Here is a 22,319-nt window from a genome sequence, read left to right as displayed (position 1 = left end):
GGATGAACGGTTGAAGGAACTAGATACTGTACATCTAATCCAGGAGTCAGCAACCTGTTGGCTCTGGAGCCGCATGTGGCTTTTTCATCCCACTGCTGTGGCTCCCTGTTGCTGGTCGGCTCCACAATTGATAGGGCTTTCGGTTAGGACAGGTAGAGGAAAAAGGATGCTGCGCTAGGAGGAGGCTCTATGGTAGGAAAACCGACTTCCAGTCGGCAGAGGAAAAAGGACGCCGTGCTACGAGGAGACTATGATGGGGGAACCAGACTTCCGGTCGGCTCAAGAATTGAACAGGGACTTCCATTTAGGACCTTTGTGGCTCTTTGAGTGTTTAAGGTTGCCGACTCCTAGTCTAATCCAACAAAGAGAAGATTGAATTACATGATAGCAGTGTTCTAGTACTGTACTTGAAGAAGTTGCCACAAAGAAGAGGGGGTCAACTTATTCTCCAAAACACCAGAGGCCAGGATAAGAAGCAATGGATGGAAACTTATCATGGAGAGATCCAATTTAGAATTCAGATAAAATTTCCTGACACTGAGAACAATTAATCAATAGAATGGCTTGCCTCCCACAGTTGTGGGTGCTCCATCTCTGGAGATATTCAAGAAAAGATTAGACCACCATTTATCCGAGATGATATAATGTTTCTTGCTTGAGCAGGGGTTGGACTAGAAGACCTCCAAGGTCCCTTCCAACCTTGTTATTCTGTGATCTATGGATTCCTTTTCTCCCCTTTCCAGACTTAAAGTCTTCCAAGTGGATTGTAAAATGATTATCCCAAGAGGAACAGAGACTGGGTCAGAGATCAAAGGATTTGGCTTTGACTTCATGTATTATTCAAACCCAGCCAGCTGTGATTTACCCAACAAAAGTTGGTTTGCCCATCCTTGGCTATTTCCTGAGACCTGGTGAGGCTCCTGGTTTCTTTTCTTTTCTTTTTTTTAAAATTTGATTTATATGCCGCCCTTCTCCGGAGACTCAGGGCAGCTTACAGTGCGTTAAGCAATAGCCTTCATTCTTTTGTATATTTTATACAAAGTCAGCTTATTGACCCCACAAACTGGGTCCTCATTTAACCTACCTTAGAAAGGATGGAAGGCTGAGTCAACCTTGAGCCTGGCGAGATTTGAATTTACAGTAATTGCAGACAGCTGGTGTTAATAACAATGCTACCAGTCTGCTGAGCCACCAGGCCCCTTCTTGTCTGGGTGCTTGCCATCCTCTTAAAATATTTAATTCTGCCACCCTTCCAGCTTTTCTTTAATAAATGGCACAAGTGCACCGTTCTTAGCTCCTTGGTTGCACTGTCTCTGGGCCACATGATCCCCCTTTGCGACCTGCTGACAAGCCAAGTCCATGGGGAAGCCAGATTCACTTAACGACCGGGTTGCTCAATTAACAACTGCAGTGATTCACTTAACAATGTTTTCTTGCAGATGTTTCATTACCCACACTAGGTAACATCATCAGTGGTAGAAGGGAGTGAGGTTTTGGGGTGGAAGGGAGGAGGAGGAGGAAGAAGAAGAGAGGAGGGGAGGAGGAGGAGGAAGAAGAAGAAGAAGAAGGAGAAGAAGAAGAAGAAGAAGAAGAAGAAGAAGAAGAAGAAGAAGAAGAAGAAGAAGAAGAAGAAGAAGAAGAAGAAGAAGAAGAAGAAGAAGAAGAGAGGAGGAGGAAGAGGAGGAGAAAAAGAAGAAGAGAGGAGGAGGAGGAGGCCAACTGTGAGATCCTTGGGCCTCTCTGAGCTTGCTTGTGTTCTTGCAGACGTTTCATTACCCACCCTAGGTAACACCATCAGTGGCAGAAGGGAGCGAGGTTTGCAGGGTGGAAGGGAGGAGGAAGACTGCGGGGTCTTGGATGCTGGCTTCTTTTCTCGCAGGCCTCTCATTACCCACGCTAAGCGACCTCGTCAGAAGCCGCGGGGTCCCTCCGCAAGAGACCCCCGGCGCCCAGGAGCGCTCCTTCCAACCCCGAGCTACGAATCTCCTCCTTTAGGGGCAGCGCGAAGGCTTTCCTGGCCGGGCCCAGAGGCTAGGTAGGCGCTCCCTTCGGAGCAGCTGTCGCACGCCGGCCTCCCTGCTGCCGTGGCCCGGCCTCGGGGCCAGCTGCTGCCTACCCACCGTTCCCTCCCTCTCCCTTCCCTTCCTTCCCTTCCCTTCCCCAGCGCTGCCAGCTCAGCTCCTCCCCCGTTTCTCGCTCGCTCGCTCAGCTGATCCGGCTGGGAGCGCAGGAGAGACCGAAGCGGGGAAGCGCCAGGTGGGCGAGCGAGCGAGCGAGCAACCCCAGAGAAGGAGCCCCGCGCGATCCTCTCTCTCGCCTGCGCGCCCGCCAGCCCTGCCCTGCCCTGGCACCATGCGGCCGGCGGAGCGAGCCTGCCTCCTGCTTGCCATCCTGTCCGCCGCCTTGCTCGCCCTGGCACCGGCGCCGACCGCCTCCCTCCCTCTGGTCAACAACGCCAGCAGCAGCAGCGGCGGCGGCAACCCGGGCAAGGGCGACTCCCGCGATCCCCAGAAAGTCATTGCTTCGCTGCCTCCTCCTCCGCCGCCGCCGCCCTCCGCCGGGAATCACAGCAGCGGCGGTGGTGGTGGTGCCCAGCGCAACCCGGTCCTGGCGATGCTGCGCGATCTGCCGGCGCTCAAGGCCGCTGTCATCGGAGCCTGCGCGGCCAGCGCCTGCCTGATGGCCTGCCTGCTGTTCCGCGTCCTCAGGTGCGGTGGGAGGAAGGGGCGGGAGGGTCCCACACTTCCCCACCGCCCACCAAACCCTTCGCTCCTGGACCCCTAAAGCCCTGTCCGTCCGTCCCCCCCCCCCCCCACCCAGCCCTCTAACCCACCCGGCTCCTTTGGCAGCTCTTCCTGCGCAAAAAGAGCCTTGGTAGTACAGTGGTCTAAGGCACTCTGTTATTAAGCTGATTATTATTATTATTTTTTTTAATTTGATTTATATGCCGCCCTTCTCCGAAGACTCAGGGCGGCTTACAATGTGCTCAGCAATATTAAGACCAGATGCCTGCAGTTACTGCAGGTTCGAATCTCACCAGGCTCAAGGTTGACTCAGCCTTCCATCCTTTCTAAGGTAGGTAAATTGAGGACCCAGATTGTGGGGGCAATAAACTGACTTTGTATAAATATACAAAAGGATGAAGGCTATTGCTGAGCGCATTGTAAGCCGCCCTGAGTCTCCGGAGAAGGGCGGCATATAAGTCAAATTAAATAAATAAATAAATAAAAGGGGGGTAGGTGAAGGGAAGGTGTATTTCTACCCTGCTTGTGGTGGGTGGGTGGGTGGGTTACAAATGCCGCCCACCCCTTCCCTTCCTAACCCCCCCCCACCACAATCTGACAAGGTAGGCCAGGAGGTTACCTCTGCCTTTCGGGTGGAGAAATAAGGGGCTAAACCAGGGGTGGAATCCAGCAGGTTCTGACAGGTTCTGGAGAACCGGTAGCGGAAAGTTTGAGCAGTTCGGAGAACCGGCAAATATCACCTCTGGCTGGCCCCAGAGTGGGGAGGGAATGGAGATTTTGCAATATCCTTCCCCCAGGAGTGGGGAGGGAATGGGGATTTTGCAGTATCCTTCTCCCTGGAGTGGGGTGGGAATGGAGATTTTGCAATATCCTTCCCCCAGGAGTGGGGAGGGAATGGGGATTTTGCAGTATCCTTCCCCCAGGAGTGGGGAGGGAGTGGGGATTTTGCAGTATCCTTCCCCCAGGAGTGGGGTGGGAATGGAGATTTTGCAGTATCCTTCACCTGGAGTGGGGTGGGAATGGAGATTTTGCAGTATCCTTCCCCTGCCACGCCCACCAAGCCACGCCATGCCCACCAAACCATGCCCACAGAACCGGTAGTAAAAAAAAAAAAGGATTTCACCCCTGGGCTAAACCCAGTTTGTGTTTTCCAACCCACAAGGTCTGAATATTCTCAGCCTGCCTGTTTGCATTTTAGGCCAATCTGGGCTGTAAGGAATGATAAGGGGAATTATTTTTTCTTCATGTGCTCCCAACTGTCGATGTCTAAGAACGCTGTGCCTTCTTCTAAGGCAGGCCGGTATATCTTCCTGACATAAGAGGCTTGAGGATCTAAAAGAGTAATTGCTTAAGAAGACAACCTGATCCTTGCCAATGACTTTCCCTATCCTGACTTTTCAACGTTGCTTTGTTCTCTTGGCATTGGCCTAAATCGGAAATGCTTAAGGATTCTTTTGAGAAGGGCTTCCCCACCCCTGTGCAAAATTCAGGAGGCGAAACCTTGCCAGCGAAGGGCACGTTATATATTATGATCCCTTTCTTGCTTAGGAAGAGGCTTGAAAGCAGTTTAATAGTGAGGTGGTGAGATTTAAACTGAAGCTTTCTGAATTAAAACTGAGCTGTTTTGCACAGGAGTATGAACCGCAATGGAGTCTGTGGGCCCTCCCCACCGCAGGCACAGCAGTCATTAAAAAATGTGACTTTTCAGAGAGGACTGTGGGAAACTTCCTTACTTCCCCTCTGAACAGGATATTTTTCTGTAGGGGAGGAAATATTTTCCCACTTCAGGGTTTTTGCTGCTTAATCTTAACTGAGCAATCAGCAGTAAATGGATAGCAATAGCATTTAGACTTATATACCGCTTCACAGTGCTTTACAGCGCTCTCTAAGCGGTTTACAGAGTCAGCGTATTGCCCCAATAATCTGGGTCCTCATTTTAGCGATCTCAGAAGGATTGGAGGCTGAGTCAATCTTGAGCTAATCAGGACCGAACTTCTGGCAGTAGGCAGAATTAGCCTGCAGTAGTGCATTCCATGGATTGATGGATGGATGGATGGATGGAAGGAAGGAAGAAATGAGAAAAGGAAGAGCAATAGCAATAGCAATAGCACTTAGACCTATATACCGCTTCACAGTGCTTTACAGCCCTCTCTAAGCGGTTTACAGAGTCAGCGTATTGCCCCAATAATCTGGGTCCTCATTTTAGCGATCTCAGAAGGATTGGAGGCTGAGTCAATCTTGAGCTAATCAGGACCGAACTTCTGGCAGTAGGCAGAATTAGCCTGCAGTAGTGCATTCCATGGATTGATGGATGGATGGATGGATGGAAGGAAGGAAGAAATGAGAAAAGGAAGAGCAATAGCAATAGCACTTAGACCTATATACCGCTTCACAGTGCTTTACAGCCCTCTCTAAGCGGTTTACAGAGTCAGCGTATTGCCCCAATAATCTGGGTCCTCATTTTAGCGATCTCAGAAGGATTGGAGGCTGAGTCAATCTTGAGCTAATCAGGACCGAACTTCTGGCAGTAGGCAGAATTAGCCTGCAGTAGTGCATTCCATGGATTGATGGATGGATGGATGGATGGAAGGAAGGAAGAAATGAGAAAAGGAAGAGCAATAGCAATAGCACTTAGACCTATATACCGCTTCACAGTGCTTTACAGCCCTCTCTAAGCGGTTTACAGAGTCAGCGTATTGCCCCAATAATCTGGGTCCTCATTTTAGCGATCTCAGAAGGATTGGAGGCTGAGTCAATCTTGAGCTAATCAGGACCGAACTTCTGGCAGTAGGCAGAATTAGCCTGCAGTAGTGCATTCCATGGATTGATGGATGGATGGATGGATGGATGGATGGAAGGAAGAAATGAGAAAAGGAAGAGCAATAGCAATAGCACTTAGACCTATATACCGCTTCACAGTGCTTTACAGCCCTCTCTAAGCGGTTTACAGAGTCAGCGTATTGCCCCAATAATCTGGGTCCTCATTTTAGCGATCTCAGAAGGATTGGAGGCTGAGTCAATCTTGAGCTAATCAGGACCGAACTTCTGGCAGTAGGCAGAATTAGCCTGCAGTAGTGCATTCCATGGATTGATGGATGGATGGATGGATGGAAGGAAGGAAGAAATGAGAAAAGGAAGAGCAATAGCAATAGCACTTAGACCTATATACCGCTTCACAGTGCTTTACAGCCCTCTCTAAGCGGTTTACAGAGTCAGCGTATTGCCCCAATAATCTAAGTCCTCATTTTACTCACTTCGGAAGGATGGGAGGCTGAGTCAACCTTGAGCCTGGTGAGATTCGAACTGCCAAATTGCAGGCAGCCGGCAGTCAGCAGAAGTAGCCTGCAGTACTGCACTCTAACCACTGCGCCACCACGGCTCTAGGAAGATGTTGGTGATGCAAATGGCAAGAAGGATTAACTTTTCAAGTGCTGAGTTCAGGATTGGTCTGCCATCAGCCAATCCTTGCTTTTAGTCCTCTTCTCTATTCAACTGCCTGACAAACTCATCCCTTGTAGCTGGAGCCAGCGTAGTGTTGTGGTTAAGGCACTAGGCTAGAAACCAGGTGACAGTGAATTCTAGTTCCACCTTCAGCTCAAAGCCAGCTGGGTGACACTGGACCAGTTCCCTGTGCTAGGAAGAAGAAAGCAACGTAAGTAGCAAAGGCTACTTCCAAAATCTTGCCCCCCAAAAAGCTACAGGGACTGATGCAAGCAGTTGCCAGAAATAAATACAGACTTAAAGATGTGTGTATCTCTCTGTGTGTATATAAGGAATGTGATTCCTTATATATATATCTAAGGAATCACATACAGGTAGTATGTAATTGAGCCTGGCATTACAGCCATAAGTCATTGCAATCATTAAGCAGGTCACCATCTGATTTTATGCCTTTTTGTGACGGTTGTTAAGCGAACAGAGTGGGGTTGCTAAGCAAACCCATTTTATCCAGGGGGCATATTTTGCCAGACAATGGAAGCAAACACTGGAAATTGGCTAATAATAATAATAATAATAATAATAATAAGAAGAAGAAGAAGAAGAAGAAGTCGTCAATCGTATTTGTGACACATTTTTAAATGTTCAGTTGACTGAGTTTCATGTTTAATGAATAAAAGATAATAATAACCCATCAAAAATCAGTCAGGTGCCTGCAGGACCTTGAAAATAGCTATAAAGGTAAGGCAGTTGCCAAGCACCCAAGATGGGATCCCATGGCCACAGGGGTGTGTGTTGCCATTGTAGTTTCAAAATCAGGTCATAGGTAGCTTTTTTTGGAGAGGGGAGGTGTCTGTTGTTTGAATGGTGACTTAGCAATCGGCCATAAGTCAAGAACTACCTGTATAAGCAGGGTGTTAAAAATTCTCTCTACGAAAGCATGTCTTAATCAGAGGTGGGTTTCAGCAGTTTCTGACCAGTTCTGGAGAACCGGTAGCGGAAATTTTGAGTAGTTCCGAGAACTGGGAGTAAAAATTCTGACTGGCCCCGCCCCCATCTATTCTCTGCCTCCTGAGTCCCAGCTGATCAGGAGGAAATGGGGATTTTGCGGTATCCTTCCCCTGCCACACCCACCAAGCCACGCCCACCAAGCCACACCAACAGAACCGGTAGTAAAAAATTTTGAAACCCACCACTGATCTTAATCCCACCTTCAGCCATCTGTCAGTCTCCAGATGTGCTGGGACAGCAGTTGTCGATATCCCTTTGTCACCAAAGTTTGGGATTCCGGGAGTTGTTATCCCAGCACATCTGCAAAGGTGTCAATTGAGAAAGGCTGTTCTCATCGGCTGCCTAACAGCTTCCAGCTTTCAGCTTTCACGGCATATGTTAGAAGCATCTACATTGTGGGTTACATATATATTTTCATCCAAATTGGGATGATTAAAAGAACAGAATATTAAGAGTTTCCAAGTCAGGCAAGGTGTTCGCTGTGTAAACCAGGACTGGCAATATTTGCTCCCAAATCCCCAAAGTAATTTTTCACTGCTGTTCTGACTTGAATCTTTTAAATGGGAATACAGGTTGTCCTCGACTTACGACCGCAGTTGAGCCCAACGTTTCTGCTGCTAAGTGAAACATTTGTTAACGGAGTTTTGCCCCATTTTGCAACCTTTCTTGTCCCAGTTGTTAAGTGAATCACTGCGGCGGTTAAGTTAGCAACGCGGTCGCTAAAAAAATCTGGTTTCCCCATTGACTTTGCTTGGCAGAAGGTCACAAAAGGGCATCACCGTCATAAATATGAGTCAGTTGCCAAGCATCTGAATTTTTATTATGTGACCATGGTCGGAAATCACTTTTTCCAGGGCCATTTTAACCAGTGGTGAAATCCAATTTTTTTTACTACCGGTTCTGTGGGTGTGGCTTGGTGGCCGTGGCAGGGGAAAGATACTGCAAAATCCCCATTCCCTCCCACTCATGGGAGAAGGAATATTGCAAAATCTCCATTCCCAGCCCACTCCTGAGGGAAGGAATATTGCAAAATCTCCATTCCCACCCCACTCCTGGGAGAAGGAATATTGCAAAATCCCCATTCCCACCCCACTCCTGGGGGGGGAGGCTATTGCAAAATCCCCATTCCCTCCCCACTCCTGGGGGGAGAATATTGCAAAATCCCCATTCCCACCCCACTCCTGGGGGAAGGCTATTGCAAAATCCCCATTCCCTCCCCACTCCTGGGGGGAGAATATTGCAAAATCCCCATTCCCTCCCCACTCTGGGACCAGCCAAAGGTGGTATTTGCCGGTTCTCCAAACTACTCAAAATTTCCACTACCGGTTCTCCAGAACCTATCAGAACCTGCTGGATTTCACCCCTGATTTTAACTACGATGATATAGATGTATGAATGAACGGTTGTAAGTCGAGAACTACCTATACAATATATGTACGTTTCAGGGTTCACACAGCGTGCTTAACCAGGTGAATTACAAGCTGCAGCTTGTTCCTTTGTAGGCTTAGGAGTTCTGAACATCCGGAGCTTTTGATTAGTTTATTTTGTGTTTCAATTACTTTATTCATATTTTGATTAGCTTTATAATTGGGGTTCAACTCTAGAAATTGGGTTGGTTCCGTAACCGGGTGTTAATTTCCTGGTGTAAATGTGTTTTAGAATCAGGAACTGTTTGTGTGGCTTTCTCCCTGCAAAGCGCGTGGGCTACCACGGACGTAGGGCTCTGATGCTTGAAGAGGTAATAATGAATGGGAAAGGTCACATCAGCGTTGGCTGGCTTCTGGGGTATTAAATGTCTTGTTTACAGGAAGCCTGTGGTGATCTCTTTTGGAAATATATCTGGAAATCTCTTGTAGGTTCTTTCCTGAACAGAAGGTTTTGGTAGGGGAGAGCTTTAGCGGAAATTGGTTTTTGCATTTACGGGGTCAGAAAATTTTCCAGAGCAATAATAAGCTGGGCACTTCCTTACAGAAGTCAAATAAGCATGTTGAAAAGCCTCGATAGATCTCTTCAAACCTGTTTTTCCCGTTCTGATTCATTCACTTCTCAGGTTGGTCTGGACTCTGGGGGAAAAAAGGACAAGGTGAAATGTTCTCCATCGCTGGAAGTTTTTAAGAAAAGGCTGGACAGCCATTTTGTCCAGAATGGTATAAAGTCTCCGGCTTCATCAGGAGATTGGAGTAGATAGAAGACCTCCAAAATCCCTTCCAACTCTGTTATTCTTTGTTCTATGTTCTTTGTTGTTGTTGATGTATGTGTGCGTTGATTTGTTTTGTTCTACTTTTAGGACGGAGGTATACCTAAAAAACAGCCGTAAAATGGGGTCGCTCGTGCGGGTACAATCGTCATGACTTATGACCATAATGGGCAGGCTCCCTTTCGGTCGTAAATCAATGACTCTCTGTAGTCCCATAAACTGCCGTTGTTTACATATGGGACTACAAAACCCAGAATTCTTACACAGGATGTCTACCCCAAATCATAGACTGTGCATACATTAGGTCAGGTGTCAGCAACCTGCGGCTCCAGAGCCGCATGCGGCTCTTTGGGCCCTCTGCTGTGGCTCCCTGTTGGGTGATCCCACCACTGGCTGGACCCGCCCCTCGCCCTCCTCTCCCAGTGACTCCGCGCCTGGCCTGAAAAGGTAAGGGTGACAGCGGGTGATGGAGAAGCGCTGGGGCAGAGACAGAGAGATACAGAGAGAGGGAGAGAAAGAGAGACATAGAAAAATACAGAGGGAGTCATGTGACTGGTGGAAGTGAGTGACGTGGACTTGGCCACGCCCACCCAGGTTTTGTGGCTCCCGGTGTTTTCTTTTCTGTGGGAAACGGGTCCAAATGGCTCTTTGAGTGTTTAAGATTGCAGGCCCCTGCATTAGATATAAGAAGAGAGGTATAAGAGGGGAGAAATTACTTTCTTTGTAGCTGACTTCTCCTTTTATTAATTAATTAGAAGTAGTCCTCGACTTACAACAGTTCATTGGGTGATCATTCAAAGTTACAACGGCACTGAAAAAAGTGACTTATGATCCTTTTTCACACTTAACAACCATTGAAGCAGCCCCATGGACACGTGGTCAAAATTCAGACGCTCGGCAACTGACTCGCATTTATGACGGTTGCAGTGTCCCAGGGTCATGTGATCCCCTTCTGCGACCTTCTGACCAAGCAAAGTCAGATGGGGAAGCCAGATTCACTTAACAACGGTGGTACTAATTTAATAAGTGCAATGATTCACTTAACACACTTGTGGCCAGTAAGGTGGTAAAATGGGTCGAAACTCGCTGGACAATTGTCTCCCTTAACGAGAGAAATTTTGGGCTCCATTGTGGTCATAAATCAAGGATTACCTGAATTAATATGACTAATTATTGTTACAATCCCTTCGTGGTTCCTTAAGTTCTTGCAAAAAGAACCTGTCTGGGCCTCCAAGCACTCTGTGGTTCCGTTTTGAAAGAAAAGGCTTCTTGCCAATTTCCCAATAAAATTTGCGGTGGCTCATCCGTAAGGCGGACGGCTGAACTGCAGCCACAAGTTATGCAAGGAGATACGTTTTTCTTGGAGGGAGTTAGCCTAATTTTCTTTCTTTTGCCCCCATTTGGGGAAAAGCAAAGAAGAGGACCCGTAAAGGCAGGGAGGGGCACATACAGGGGTGGGCTTCAAAAATTTTAGCAAGGGGTTTCCCTGGGTGGGCGTGGCCATGGTGGGCGTGGCCTAGTTGGCCTCCTGCACCGTGGCAGTGGGGTGTTTTTGCCCTCCCCAGTTTCCGGAGGCTTTCCTCGAGCCTCCGGGAGGGCAAAAATGGCCTCCCCGGGCTCTGGAGGCCCTCTGGAGGTTGGAAACGGGCCTGTTTCTGGCCTTCCTGAACTTCCGCTAAGTCTGTTTTTTTCCCTCCCCGAGCCTCTATGCAAGCCCTGCAGTTACCTGCATCCAAAATGGGCCAAGTGGGGATTCCTGGGAGGGGCAGGGTGGGGTGGGGTGGGGCAGCCAGGAGTGGGATTTGGGGGTTCTCCGAACTGCACAGAATCTTAGCTGGAGGTTCTCCTGAACCCCTATTCATTTACTCCACTACAGTCCCTAAAGTGCTTTTCCAAAAGGAAACTGGACTTTCTCAGGTTTTTTGACTCGAAAATATTTCGCTTCTCATCCCAAGAAGCTTCTTCACTTTCAGTCAGAACTGAAGAAGCTTCTCGGATGAGAAGCGAAATGTTTTCAAGGAAAAAACCCCCCCAAAGGTCCACTTTTCTTTTGGAAAAACACTTTTGGGACAACTGTGACCTGGATGATTGAGAGAAAGCATAGAAAACTGAAATACAGATAGTCCTTGACTTGTGACCATAATTGGAAGCAGAGTTTCTGCCGCTAAGCAGGGCCGTTGTTAAGTAAGTTGTGCCCAATTTTACGACCCTTTTGCCAAGGTTGTTAAGTGAAGTACGGCGTTATTAAGTGAATCCAGCTTCCCCCACTTCTGACTTTGTTGTCAGAAGCCAGCTGGGAAGTGATCCGTCTGATAGTCACCTGACCCCAGAACGGCTGCAACCATTATACATACAAGTGTCTGAATTTTGATCATTTGACCATGGAGTTGTTGTGGTTTATAAGTGTAAAGACCAATTGAAAGTCACCTTTTTTTTCCAGGGCTGTTGCAACTTCAAACAATTGCTAAAGGAATAGTTGTAACTTAAGGACTACCTATATTGCAGCTTGTTTATTTGTGTATGGTGTAATAGCAGCATATTCTGCCTTTCTTCAAGCAAGGCCACACTTTGAAATACTGCATCCGGTTTTGGTCGCCACGATGTAAAAAAAGATGTGGAGACTCTGGAAAGAGTGCGGAGAAGAGCAACAAAGATGATTAGGGGACTGGAGGCTAAAACATATGAAGAACGGTTGCAGGAACTGGTTATGTCTAGTTTAATGAAAAGAAGGACTAGGGGAGACATGATAGCAGTCTTCCAATATCTCAGGGGTTGCCACAAAGACGAGGGAGTCAAATTATTCTTCAAAGCATCTGACGGTAGAACAAGAAGCAAAGGGTGGAAACTAATCAAGGAGAGAAGCAACTTAGAACTAAGGAGGAATTTCCTGACAGTGGGAAATATCAACCAATAGAACAGAAGTTGCCTTCAGAAGTTGTGGGAGCTTCATCACTGGAGGCTTTCAAGAGGAGGCTGGACTGCCATCTATCAGAAATGGTATAGGGTCTCCTGCTTGGGTGGGGGGTCAGACTAGATGACCTACAAGGTCCCTTCCAAATCTGTTAATCTGTTCTCATTTTGTCCCTGGGCAAAAACTAGCACCATTCTGTATTTTCAGGATCCTAGAAACCTTTGCATTAAGGTGGGAGGGGATACTAATTTCAGCATCGTGGGGCTCCCCCTGGAAGGTTCATTCTGCAAACCTCAAGCTCTAGATTTTATCTCCCCAAGAGATGCTGCTGCCAGCCGGCCTCCGGGAGAATGCTCATTTTTGGATCTGCTCTTGAATGGGTGGTTGAGCATCGATCCTTTTTCTCCTTTAGGCTGCTTGACTAAAAATAGATCTCCGACTCAAGATCAGCCTGCAGAACTAACCGGTTGAAGCCAACGATCAGATGAGGAAACTCAGCTGCTTCCCATGTGACGGTGGCGTGCCTTCACCAAGCAGCCGGAGTGGCGGAGGGTTGGTTCACAGCTTTCCTGCCAACGGCCTCGATTGCATTTTAAAATGAAGCAAACAAAAAACCATTTCCATGCTTTGGAGTGCATGGTCTTCGTCTTACTGGCAAGATTCCAACTGTATGTGCATAGGCTTTCTAGCAGTTTGGCTTATTTATGGGAGGAGGAGGAGGAGGAGAAGAAAAAGAGAAGAACAAGAAGGAGGAGAAGAACGAGGAGGAGGAGGAGAAGAATGAGAAGGAGGAGGAGAAGAGAAGAATGAGGAGAAGGAAGAGAAGATAAGGAGAAGAATGAGGAGGAAGAGAATGAGGAGGAGGAGGAGAAGAAGGAGGAGAAGAACTAAGGAGGAGGAGGAGAAGAAGAGAAGGAGAAGAATGAGAATGAGGAGGAGGAGAAGGTGAAGGAGAAGAATGAGGAGAAGAGGAAGAAGAGGAGGAGAAGAAGAAGAAGAAGAAGAGAAGGAGAAGAATGAGAAGAAGAAGAGGAAGAAGAAGAAGAAGAAGAAGAAGAAGAAGAAGAAGAAGAAGAAGAAGAAGAAGAGAAGGAGAAGAATGAGAAGAAGAAGAAGAAGAAGAAGAAGAAGAAGAAGAAGAAGAAGAAGAAGAAGAAGAAGAAGAAGAAGAAGAAGAAGAAGAAGATTTCTAAAAATTCCTGTAGACCCAATTAAACCCAGGTGGCTTTTTTCGAAAATGGTGAAGTAACTAAGGCTCAGTGCTAGTCTTGGAAGCACCTAAAAAAAAGAAAGAAAAGAACAAAGAACAAAGAAAGGGAGAGCACAGGGCCAGTGGGGGGTTGGGCAGTGAATGCTACAGCTGACAATGAAGGCCAACTTCCAAAGTTTGTTATCTTACAAGTGGGAGTGTGTCCTTCAGGACAAACACGTTGCATGATACTCCCAAGTTTTTTTCTGCCGGCTGGTCCAAAAGGATTGCTTGCCTTTATAGCACAGGAAATGGGCGGTGGGTGAGCTTTAGGAACTGCCCTGTGGCTGTGATACAATCCCCATTGTTTCCAGCTAGTTGGAGGAGGATTCCTTTAGTCCTTGGGACAGAATAACCTGTAGATGTGGAAGTATAGGGCTAAAACAAGAGACCCAGCTCTGTTTGAGCTTCTAACTGTTTTCTTTGAAACAACTTCCTTCCAACTTTTGACTAGCTACCTTGCCCCACCTTAAAACATAAGTCTGAGACAAGCATTTAGCAAGTAAAGCTGTCCGAATGGCATTTGGATAAACCTTTCCTTACCCAGCGAATCTGACTCGTCCACACCCTATTAAAGGCAGAGGAACAAGGATATTAGGAAAGATGGAAACTCACTTCCATCAGAAACCATCAGAATAACAAAATAACACAACTGGAAGGGAGCAGGGGTGAAATCCAGCAGGTTCTGACAGGTTCTGGAGAACCGGTAGTGGAAATTTTGAGTAATTCAGAGAACCGGCAAATACCGCCTCTGGCTGGCCCAGAGTGGGGTGGGAATGGAGATTTTGCAATATACTTCCCCTGGAGTGGGGAGGGAATGGGGATTTTGCAGCATCCTTCCCCTGGAGTGGGGAATGGGGATTTTGCAGCATCCTTCCCCTGGAGTGGGGTGGGAATGGAGATTTTGCAGTATCCGTCCCCTGCCATGCCCACCAAGCCACACCACGCCCACCAAGCCATGCCCACAGAACAGGTAGTAAAAAAATTTGCATTTCACCACTGGTGGGGACCAAAACTGGAAGCAGTATTCCAAGTACGGTCTTACCAGTGCACTGTAACTATCCCACCATATTAATCCCACCCTAGTGGATTGGCAGGGTGATGTGGTGCGGTGGCCTAGAGAGGGAACTCTCACCTCACAATCAGGAGGTTGTGAGTTCGATCCTAGGTAGAGGCAGATATTTCTCTCTCTGGGCACACTGAGAATGTATCTGCTGAACAAAACTCCATACTGGCAACAGGAAGGGCATCTGGCCAGTAAACACTCATCTCCATTCAGTTGCCCAGACTCCACCCTGCAAGGGATTATGGGGTCGTTAAAAAATGATGATGATGATGATGATGGATGATGATGATAGTGAATTGGCAGGAAATAAAGGCAACTTGGGACTTGCTCTGTGCATTTAACTACCTGCAGAAACTAGTTTGTAGAAGCAAATGATTCATGTCCTTCAAAAGTGAACGTAAAAGGGGGTATTGTCAACTGATTCCTTGGCGGTGACTTTCTTGAAGCTTGTACAGAACTGCTAAATCTACCCAGGTTAAGTTGAGTCAATATTTGAAATTCATGAATGCAAGCCACAGGTGCCAAGTGCCAGATGTTTAAATAAACCCAGAACAAAGGTTGCATGAGTAATAATGTCCATAAAAAAGATCAATAGGAGTGTTTTCACATCTCCACTTTAAACAAAAAAGGCACGTGAGATTAATATTGTCTGCAAAGGGATTGAAAGTTCCAGTTTCTACCAGCCCAGCTTCTACAGCATTAGATCTTCCAGATGTGTTCTTCCAGAACACATCTCTCTCTCCCCTCTCCCCCACTCTCTCCCTCTCTCTCTGTATCTCTCTGTCTCTCTCTCTCTCTCCCACTCTCTCTGTATCTCTCTGTCTCTGCCCTGGCCGCTTCTCCATTCCCCGCCGTCGCCCTTACCTTCTCAGGTAGAGGCGAGGAGTGACTGGGAGGGGAGGGGGAGGGGCGGGGACAGCCAATGGTGGGATCACTTGACAGGGAGGCACAGCAGAGGGCCCAAAGAGCCGCACGTGGCTCTGGAGCCACAGGTTGCTGACCCCTGCTCTAGCATATAAAATAAGAGCAACCACCTACTCCCTTCCAGCACTGATGATATTACCTAGTTTGGTATTGAAACATCTACAAAGAAATCCCCCAAACTCAGAGAGAACCGAGGGTCCCGCACACCAGGAAAGGGTTTGTGATCCTGCCTCGGGGGGGAGATTCAAGTAGAGAAAGCATTGTTTTCTTTCAAGAGGTTATAAAGCTACTTTCAACGTAGCCGAGGTCTTTGTGATAAGGAGGCCTGTAACGTGTCAGCCAGAACAATGCAAAACGGAGCGGATGTCAAATAAATCTATAATAAAGGCACAGAGGGGTGATTTTAGTTAATGTTATTGATGGGGAAACTTGAACTAGAAAGCCAGGATGTTTTCTGAAATAAATAGCATAATCTTGAGAACGTTTTCTAAACACCTGCTAGCATGTTTTGGTTTTTAATAGCTCATTATGCGGTTCGCATCTAACAAGCTCATTCAAATGACAGTGGAACCGACAGAGTACAAGCTGTTTAATCACTGGCAATTTCGTTCCTAAACTGATGTAATGTGATGGCTCCAGGGTTTTTTTGGGGGGTGGGCAGGATTCGGACAGGGCAGAACACATATACATATTTCTCCCAGCATCGTGGCTTTATTCTCCAGAAAAATAAAGACACACGCTTTTGATTAGTCTCATGAAATAGATTTTATTCTTAATAGTCACAAACATGAATTCCAAGAGCTGGGTTCCTAAACTGAATGAGATTCTGTTCCACAGATACTGGATGTACAGTAGAATAGAATAGAATAGAATAGAATAGAATAGAATAGAATAGAATAGAATAGAATAGAATAGAATAGAATAGAATAGAATGTAGAGTAGAATAGAATAGAATAGAATAGAATAGAATAGAATAGAATAGAATAGAATAGAATAGAATAGAATAGAATAGAATGTAGAGTAGAATAGAATAGAATAGAATAGAATAGAATGTAGAGTAGAGTGTAGAATAGAATAGAATAATAGAATGTAGAGTAGAGTAGAATAGAATAGAATAGAATGTAGAGTAGAGTGTAGAACAGAATAGAATAGAATAGAATAGAATAGAATAGAATAGAATAGAATAGAATAGAATAGAATAGAATAGAGAGTAGAGTGTAGTGTAGTGTAGTGTAGTGTAGAGTAAGGTAGAGTAGAGTAGAGTAGAGTAGAGTAGGGTAGAGTAGAGTAGAGTAGAGTAGAATAGAATAGAATAGAATAGAATAGAATAGAATAGAATAGAATAGAATAGAATAGAATAGAATTTTTTATTGGCCAAGTGTGATTGGACACACAAGGAGTTTGTCTTTGGTGCATATGCTCTCAGTGTACATAAAAAGAAAAGATACATTAGTCAGGAATCATAAGGCACAACACTTAGTGATAGTCATAGGGTACCAATAAGCAATAAAATCATATTAGGAAACAATCAATATAAATCGTAAGGATACAAGCAACAAAGTTACAGTCATACAGTCATAGATGGAAGGAGATGGGTGGTGGGAACGATGAGAAGATTAATAGTAGTGCAGACTTAGTGAATAGTTTGACAGTGTTGCGAGAATTATTTGTTTAGCAGAGTGATGGCATTCGGGAAAAAACTGTTCTTGTGTCTATTTGTTGTGGTGTGCAGTGCTCTATAGCGTCATTTTGAGGGTAGGAGTTGAAACAGTTTGTGTCCAGGATGCGAGGAGTCTGTAGATATTTTCACAGCCCTCTTTTTGACTCGTGCAGTATACAGGTCCTCAATGGAAGGCAGGTTGGTAGCCATTGTTTTTTTCTGCAGTTCTAATTATCCTCTGAAGTCTGTGTCTGTCTTGTTGGGTTGCAGAACCGAACCAGACAGTTATAGAGGTGCAGATGACAGACTCCATAATTCCTCTGTAGAACTGGATCAGCAGCTCCTTGGGCAGTTTGAGCTTTCTGAGTTGGCACAGAAAGAACATTCTTTGTTGTGCTTTTTTGATGACGTTTTTGATGTTAGATGTCAAGGAAATGGGAGGGAAAGGGAATATTATTCCTCTTAAGCGGCTGTTTAGAGAACAGAATGTAAAACGGGCAATGGCTGTGTGCTGATATTGTAATGCATTTAATGAGTCATCTAACTTAGGAGTTGCATGCACACAACCCGACATGCTTGGATAACTTTGATTAGTTTTGGCTTACATAATGTTGGGAAAAACCAGCCCATCTGCTTTATCAATAGTCTGTTAGGGCAAACCCAACAAATGTTTTGTGTTCCAACTTGCTGTTTTAAGAGAGCTTCTTAGAATTGCCAGCTTGGAAATGAAATGATTGACCCCTTCTAGGATCATATGTTGATAAAGAAGAGAATATTCTTCTTTATTATTTTGGGTGTGGACAGAATGTTTAAGTGAATAAATCATATGGTTTTAAGCCAGAAAGTCCTAAGGTTTAAGTCTGTGATTCTTCTCCCTGCCCCACCCCAAGTATCATGTTTAACCGAGTAGTTGTTGATAGTTTGGAGCACCTTGGTGCAGGGGTGGGCTTCAAAAATTTTAGCAAGGGGTTCTTTGCCCAGTTGCTGGGTGGGCAGGGCTATGGTGGGCATAGCCTAGTCAGCCTTCTGCACCACAGCGGTAGGGGGGGGAAACTGACATTTTTGCCCTCCCTAGGCTCCAGAGGCCTGTTTCCGGCCTTCCCGAACTTCCGGTAGGCCTGTTTTTCACCTCCCCGACTTCCGCGCGTGCCCTGCACTTACCTGCATCCAAAACAGGCCATGTGGGGACTCCTGGGAGGGGAGGGGTGGGGTGGGGTGGGCGAGGCCAGCCAGGAGTAGGATTTGGCGGTTCTCCGAACTGCACAGAATCTTAGCTAGAAGTTCTCCCGAACCCCTGCAAACCCCCCAGCAGCCCACCCCTGCCTCGGTGGTATTGAAGAAATGGTTGCAATCTTTCTGAACAGACATCGGCATCATGCAGTATCTAAAATCTTTTCTTCTTCCCGTTTTAGGTCTAAGAGAAGGAATAAAAAACCCCGCAAATATGATATTATCACGACTCCAGCAGAACGGGTGGAAATGGCTCCCTTAAATGAAGAGGATGATGAAGATGAAGATGCCACAGTGTTTGATATAAAATATAGGTAAGGAGAAAGAAGGATGGACACACAAGCCTGGAGATTTCTGGGGGTGCTTCATTTTGGGGCTATTATATGATCCCAAGGAAAGACACAGCTTCATTAAGGAAGTGCCCTTTGAATCTGATTCCACTGAAGGGCCCCATGATGGACATCAGGGTAGGATCAGTTATGTGTACCAACCTAGACAAATGGTTGTCCAATCTCTTCTAAAGAACATCCAGTGATGGAGCACTCACAACTTCTGAAGGCAAGCCGTTCCACTGATGAACTGTTCTCACTGCCACGAAATTTCTCTTTTTTAGGTTAATTCTCTCCTTGATAAGTTTCCATCCATTGCTTCTTGTCCTGCCTTCAGGTGCTTTGGAGAATAGGTTGACCCTTCCTCTTCTTTGTGGCAGCCCCTCAAATATAGGAAGATTTCTATCATGTCACCCAGTCCTTCTTTTCATTAGACTAGACATGCCCAATTCCAGCAACCGTTCTTCGTATTTTTTAGCTTCAAGGCCCCTAATCATCTTCGTTGTTTTTCTCTGAAATCTTTTTAGAATCTCAACATCTTTTTTATATCGTGGCGACCAAAATTGAGTGCAATATTCCAAGTGTGGTCTTTATTGTTGTTAGTTGCAGTCATGTCCAACCCATCGCGACCCCATGAACAACGTTCATCCAGGTCCTCCTGTTCTCTACCATCCTCTGGAGTCCATATAAGCTCACGCCTACTGCTTCAGTGACTCCATCCAGCCACCTCGTTCTCTGTCGTCCCCTTCTTCTTTTGCCGTCAATCTTTCCCAGCATTAGGCTCTTCTCCAGTGAGTCCTTCCTTCTCATTAGGTGGCCAAAGTATTTGAGTTTCCTCTTCAGCATCTGGCCTTCTAAAGAGCAGTCAGGGTTGATCTCCTCTAGGACTGACCGGTTGGATCGCCTTGCAGTCCAAGGGACTCGCAGGAATCTTCTCCAGCAGTGTGGTCTTACCAGGGCATTATAAAGTGGTACTAACACTTCACATAATCTTGATTTATCTTTTCAGGTAGCTGCAGCACACTACCGGCTCATATTTAAGTGATCGTCCACTAGGATTCCCAGATCTCTTTATATATCCTTTATATCTTTTATAGGCATAAGAAAAGTTTTGTTGAATATTTTATACATTGCTCCTCATTCTGTCAAGGTTCCTGTGGCAGGACTGGTCCGTTTCGAAGTTGACACATACCCTTTGAGCAGAAGAAAAATCTGCATCTTGGGCCACTTTTGAATTGCTGATTGTTTATGAATTTTAGTATTTTTAAGGCATGCTTTTAAGCGTATATATCCTCTCCCTTGAGGACTGTCAGAGGAGAAAGACAGGGAATGAAGGCATTGAGGAAAAAAACAAAAACACTTCTATTCAGGAAGGCAACATGAACATATTTACACATCTGCCCCATGCTGTTTCTTCGTTGAGATATGCCACATGTCACAAGGTCTGACAGTGGGTGACCTTCCTAAGCATCTGAAGCATGCATTACTTGGCTGTCCACCCACCAGATGGCCATTCCCATGACAGAGAGATGAAGAGTATATTGAAGGAATATAACGCCCATATAAAGAATTGGTGAGTTTAAGCAAGAGTTCCCACCCCACTCCAGGGGAAGGATACTGTAAAATCCCCATTCCCTCCCCACTCCTGGGGGAAGGATATTGCAAAATCTCCATTCTCACCCCACTCTGGGACTAGCCAGAAGGTAGTATTTACCGGTTCTCCGAACTACTCAAAATTTTTGCTACCGGTTCTCCAGAACCTGTCAGAACCTGCTGGATTTCACCCCTCAATAAACCCATCTCCCTGAACAGGGAAAAAAAAATTGCTTGGAGCCAAGCAAGTCATACAAAGTTGAAGGTATTTCTCTTTAGGTGTGAACAGTTTAGCTGTGTTCCCCAGTAGACTTTCTCTCTATTCAGTTGACACAAAAGCAGTTTGGATTAGCCCTGGAGGGGATTTGCGTGGGAGAACCATCTAATCCCCCAAATGAGCTCTCTAGCTCAGTTCTAATTCTTAATTATGATGGGTGGCTTTCTAGGTTGAAAATCTTTCTTAGTTCGATGCTGTTGCATCTTCTAAATGATGCTAATTTGGCTGTATCTCTTTTCATTGTTTTCCTCAGGTGAGGTCCTTGGACCGGACTTTTCGGGAAAGTTGTCTCATGTAGAAAATGATGCAAGAACTTTGGAACCAAGGGAGAGATGGAGAGATGGAGAATCACCATGACATTTTGATCTACTACTCTTTTAAACAGAAAAGAGTGGATGTCGGATTTGACATTTGGCCCTTGCCCCCCGTTCCTAATAAATACGGCTGTCACGTTCCTGGATGAATGACCTGACGAACTGAAGGACCTCTTCTTCTTTCTGAACTTCTTTTTCATTCGAAAGACAATCCTTCTGATTTACCCTAGCTTCAGATGCCACCAGCAAATTAGAGGACTGAGGTCAGCCACAAGCATTCGACGATTCAGAAGCGGCCAAGACATTCTTTGCTCAAAATATTAAAAGGAGACAGATGGATTCTGATTGCATTCTGGGATCGGTTCTGAGTTGGCTAAAATCTTTGCTCTTCTTGTTTGCAACTTGGAACCCGTATCGGTTGTGCTGAAATTGCTTAGCAAGGTTGTGCGTGCATATTTGTGTTGGAGGAGAATGTTGATGGTAACCCTTTCAGTAGATAGCTCTCATGCCTTGGTATTCATGAGGACCGGTGTGCTGCTGTATTAATTTACAGTAAGTTTTTACAGGGAGTTTCGTATTTTTTTTTCCCCCACCAGAAGGTGAATTCTGATAGCAGGAGAAAGCAAAATTCAGTAATCAATTTTAGAAGAAAGGAATTTTTTTAAAAATCCCCTGTACCTCCCACCCTTGCGGGGAGAACTGATTTTTTTTTACATATGCACTGTTTTGCTTTCTATAGCTTCTCATCATTTTTTTCATCTCGAGGCAATTAGCAATCGGATGACTAAATCGGAAGGAGACGTTTTGCCTTCATGCCAGACTAGTCCCCATCTGTTCTCTCCAACAGAAACTTTCCCAACCTGTTTTCTCTCAAGAAATGTTGGTGTGTTTCTTTCTTTCCTTTTTTTTTTTTTAATCTGACTGGCAATTAGGACAGCTGAACCTCTGCATATCAAGTGTCTTCGGCGCCAATCATTCCATCTTGGTTTGAACTTTTATTAGGGGTGGATTTTTTTCCCCTTTTAATTATATCTATATACAAATTATATATTAAGAGCCTTGGTAGTACAGGGGTTTAAGGCACCCTGTTATTAAGCTGGTTATTAAGACCAGCTGCCTGCAATTATTGCAGGGTTCGAATCTCGCCAAGGCTCAAGGTTGACTCAGCCTTCCATCCTTTCTAAGGTAGGTAAATTGAGGACCCAGTTGTGGGGGCAATAAGCTGACTTTGTATAAATATACAAAAGGATGAAGGCTATTGCTTAATGCATTGTAAGCCGCCCTGAGTCTCCAGAGAAGGGCGGCATATAAATCAAATTAATATATATATATATACATATATATATATATACAAAATTAATTTGTATATTAATTAT

General features: G+C 45.7%; 1 protein-coding gene across 1 annotated transcript; it reads left to right on the top strand.

The window, feature by feature from the left end:
* The first annotated feature begins 2,221 nt into the window (after nucleotides 1-2,221).
* Nucleotides 2,222-21,283, top strand: FAM174B (family with sequence similarity 174 member B). Its single transcript, XM_070953572.1, has 3 exons — nucleotides 2,222-2,708; nucleotides 18,613-18,744; nucleotides 20,883-21,283. Exons 1-3 carry the CDS (start codon nucleotides 2,353-2,355, stop codon nucleotides 20,884-20,886), a joined length of 492 nt encoding a protein of 163 aa, XP_070809673.1. The 5' UTR covers nucleotides 2,222-2,352; the 3' UTR covers nucleotides 20,887-21,283.
* The last annotated feature ends 1,036 nt before the right edge of the window (nucleotides 21,284-22,319 follow it).

The sequence above is a fragment of the Pituophis catenifer genome, unplaced genomic scaffold, assembly GCF_029215685.1.
Source record: "Pituophis catenifer annectens isolate HBS135680 unplaced genomic scaffold, rPitCat1.0.hap2 SCAF_14, whole genome shotgun sequence".
Taxonomy (NCBI): domain Eukaryota; kingdom Metazoa; phylum Chordata; class Lepidosauria; order Squamata; family Colubridae; genus Pituophis; species Pituophis catenifer.
Note: the sequence above shows the minus strand (reverse complement) of the source record. Positions and strands in the feature narration are given on the sequence as shown.

What these genes read in the sequence shown, in the direction of transcription:
- FAM174B (XM_070953572.1), top strand. Translation starts at nt 2,353, where the DNA reads ATGCGGCCGGCGGAGCGAGCCTGCCTCCTGCTTGCCATCCTGTCCGCC. An exon ending in CTGCTGTTCCGCGTCCTCAG is followed by an intron (nt 2,709 to 18,612) that starts GTGCGGTGGGAG and finishes TTCCCGTTTTAG; the next exon opens with GTCTAAGAGAAGGAATAAAA.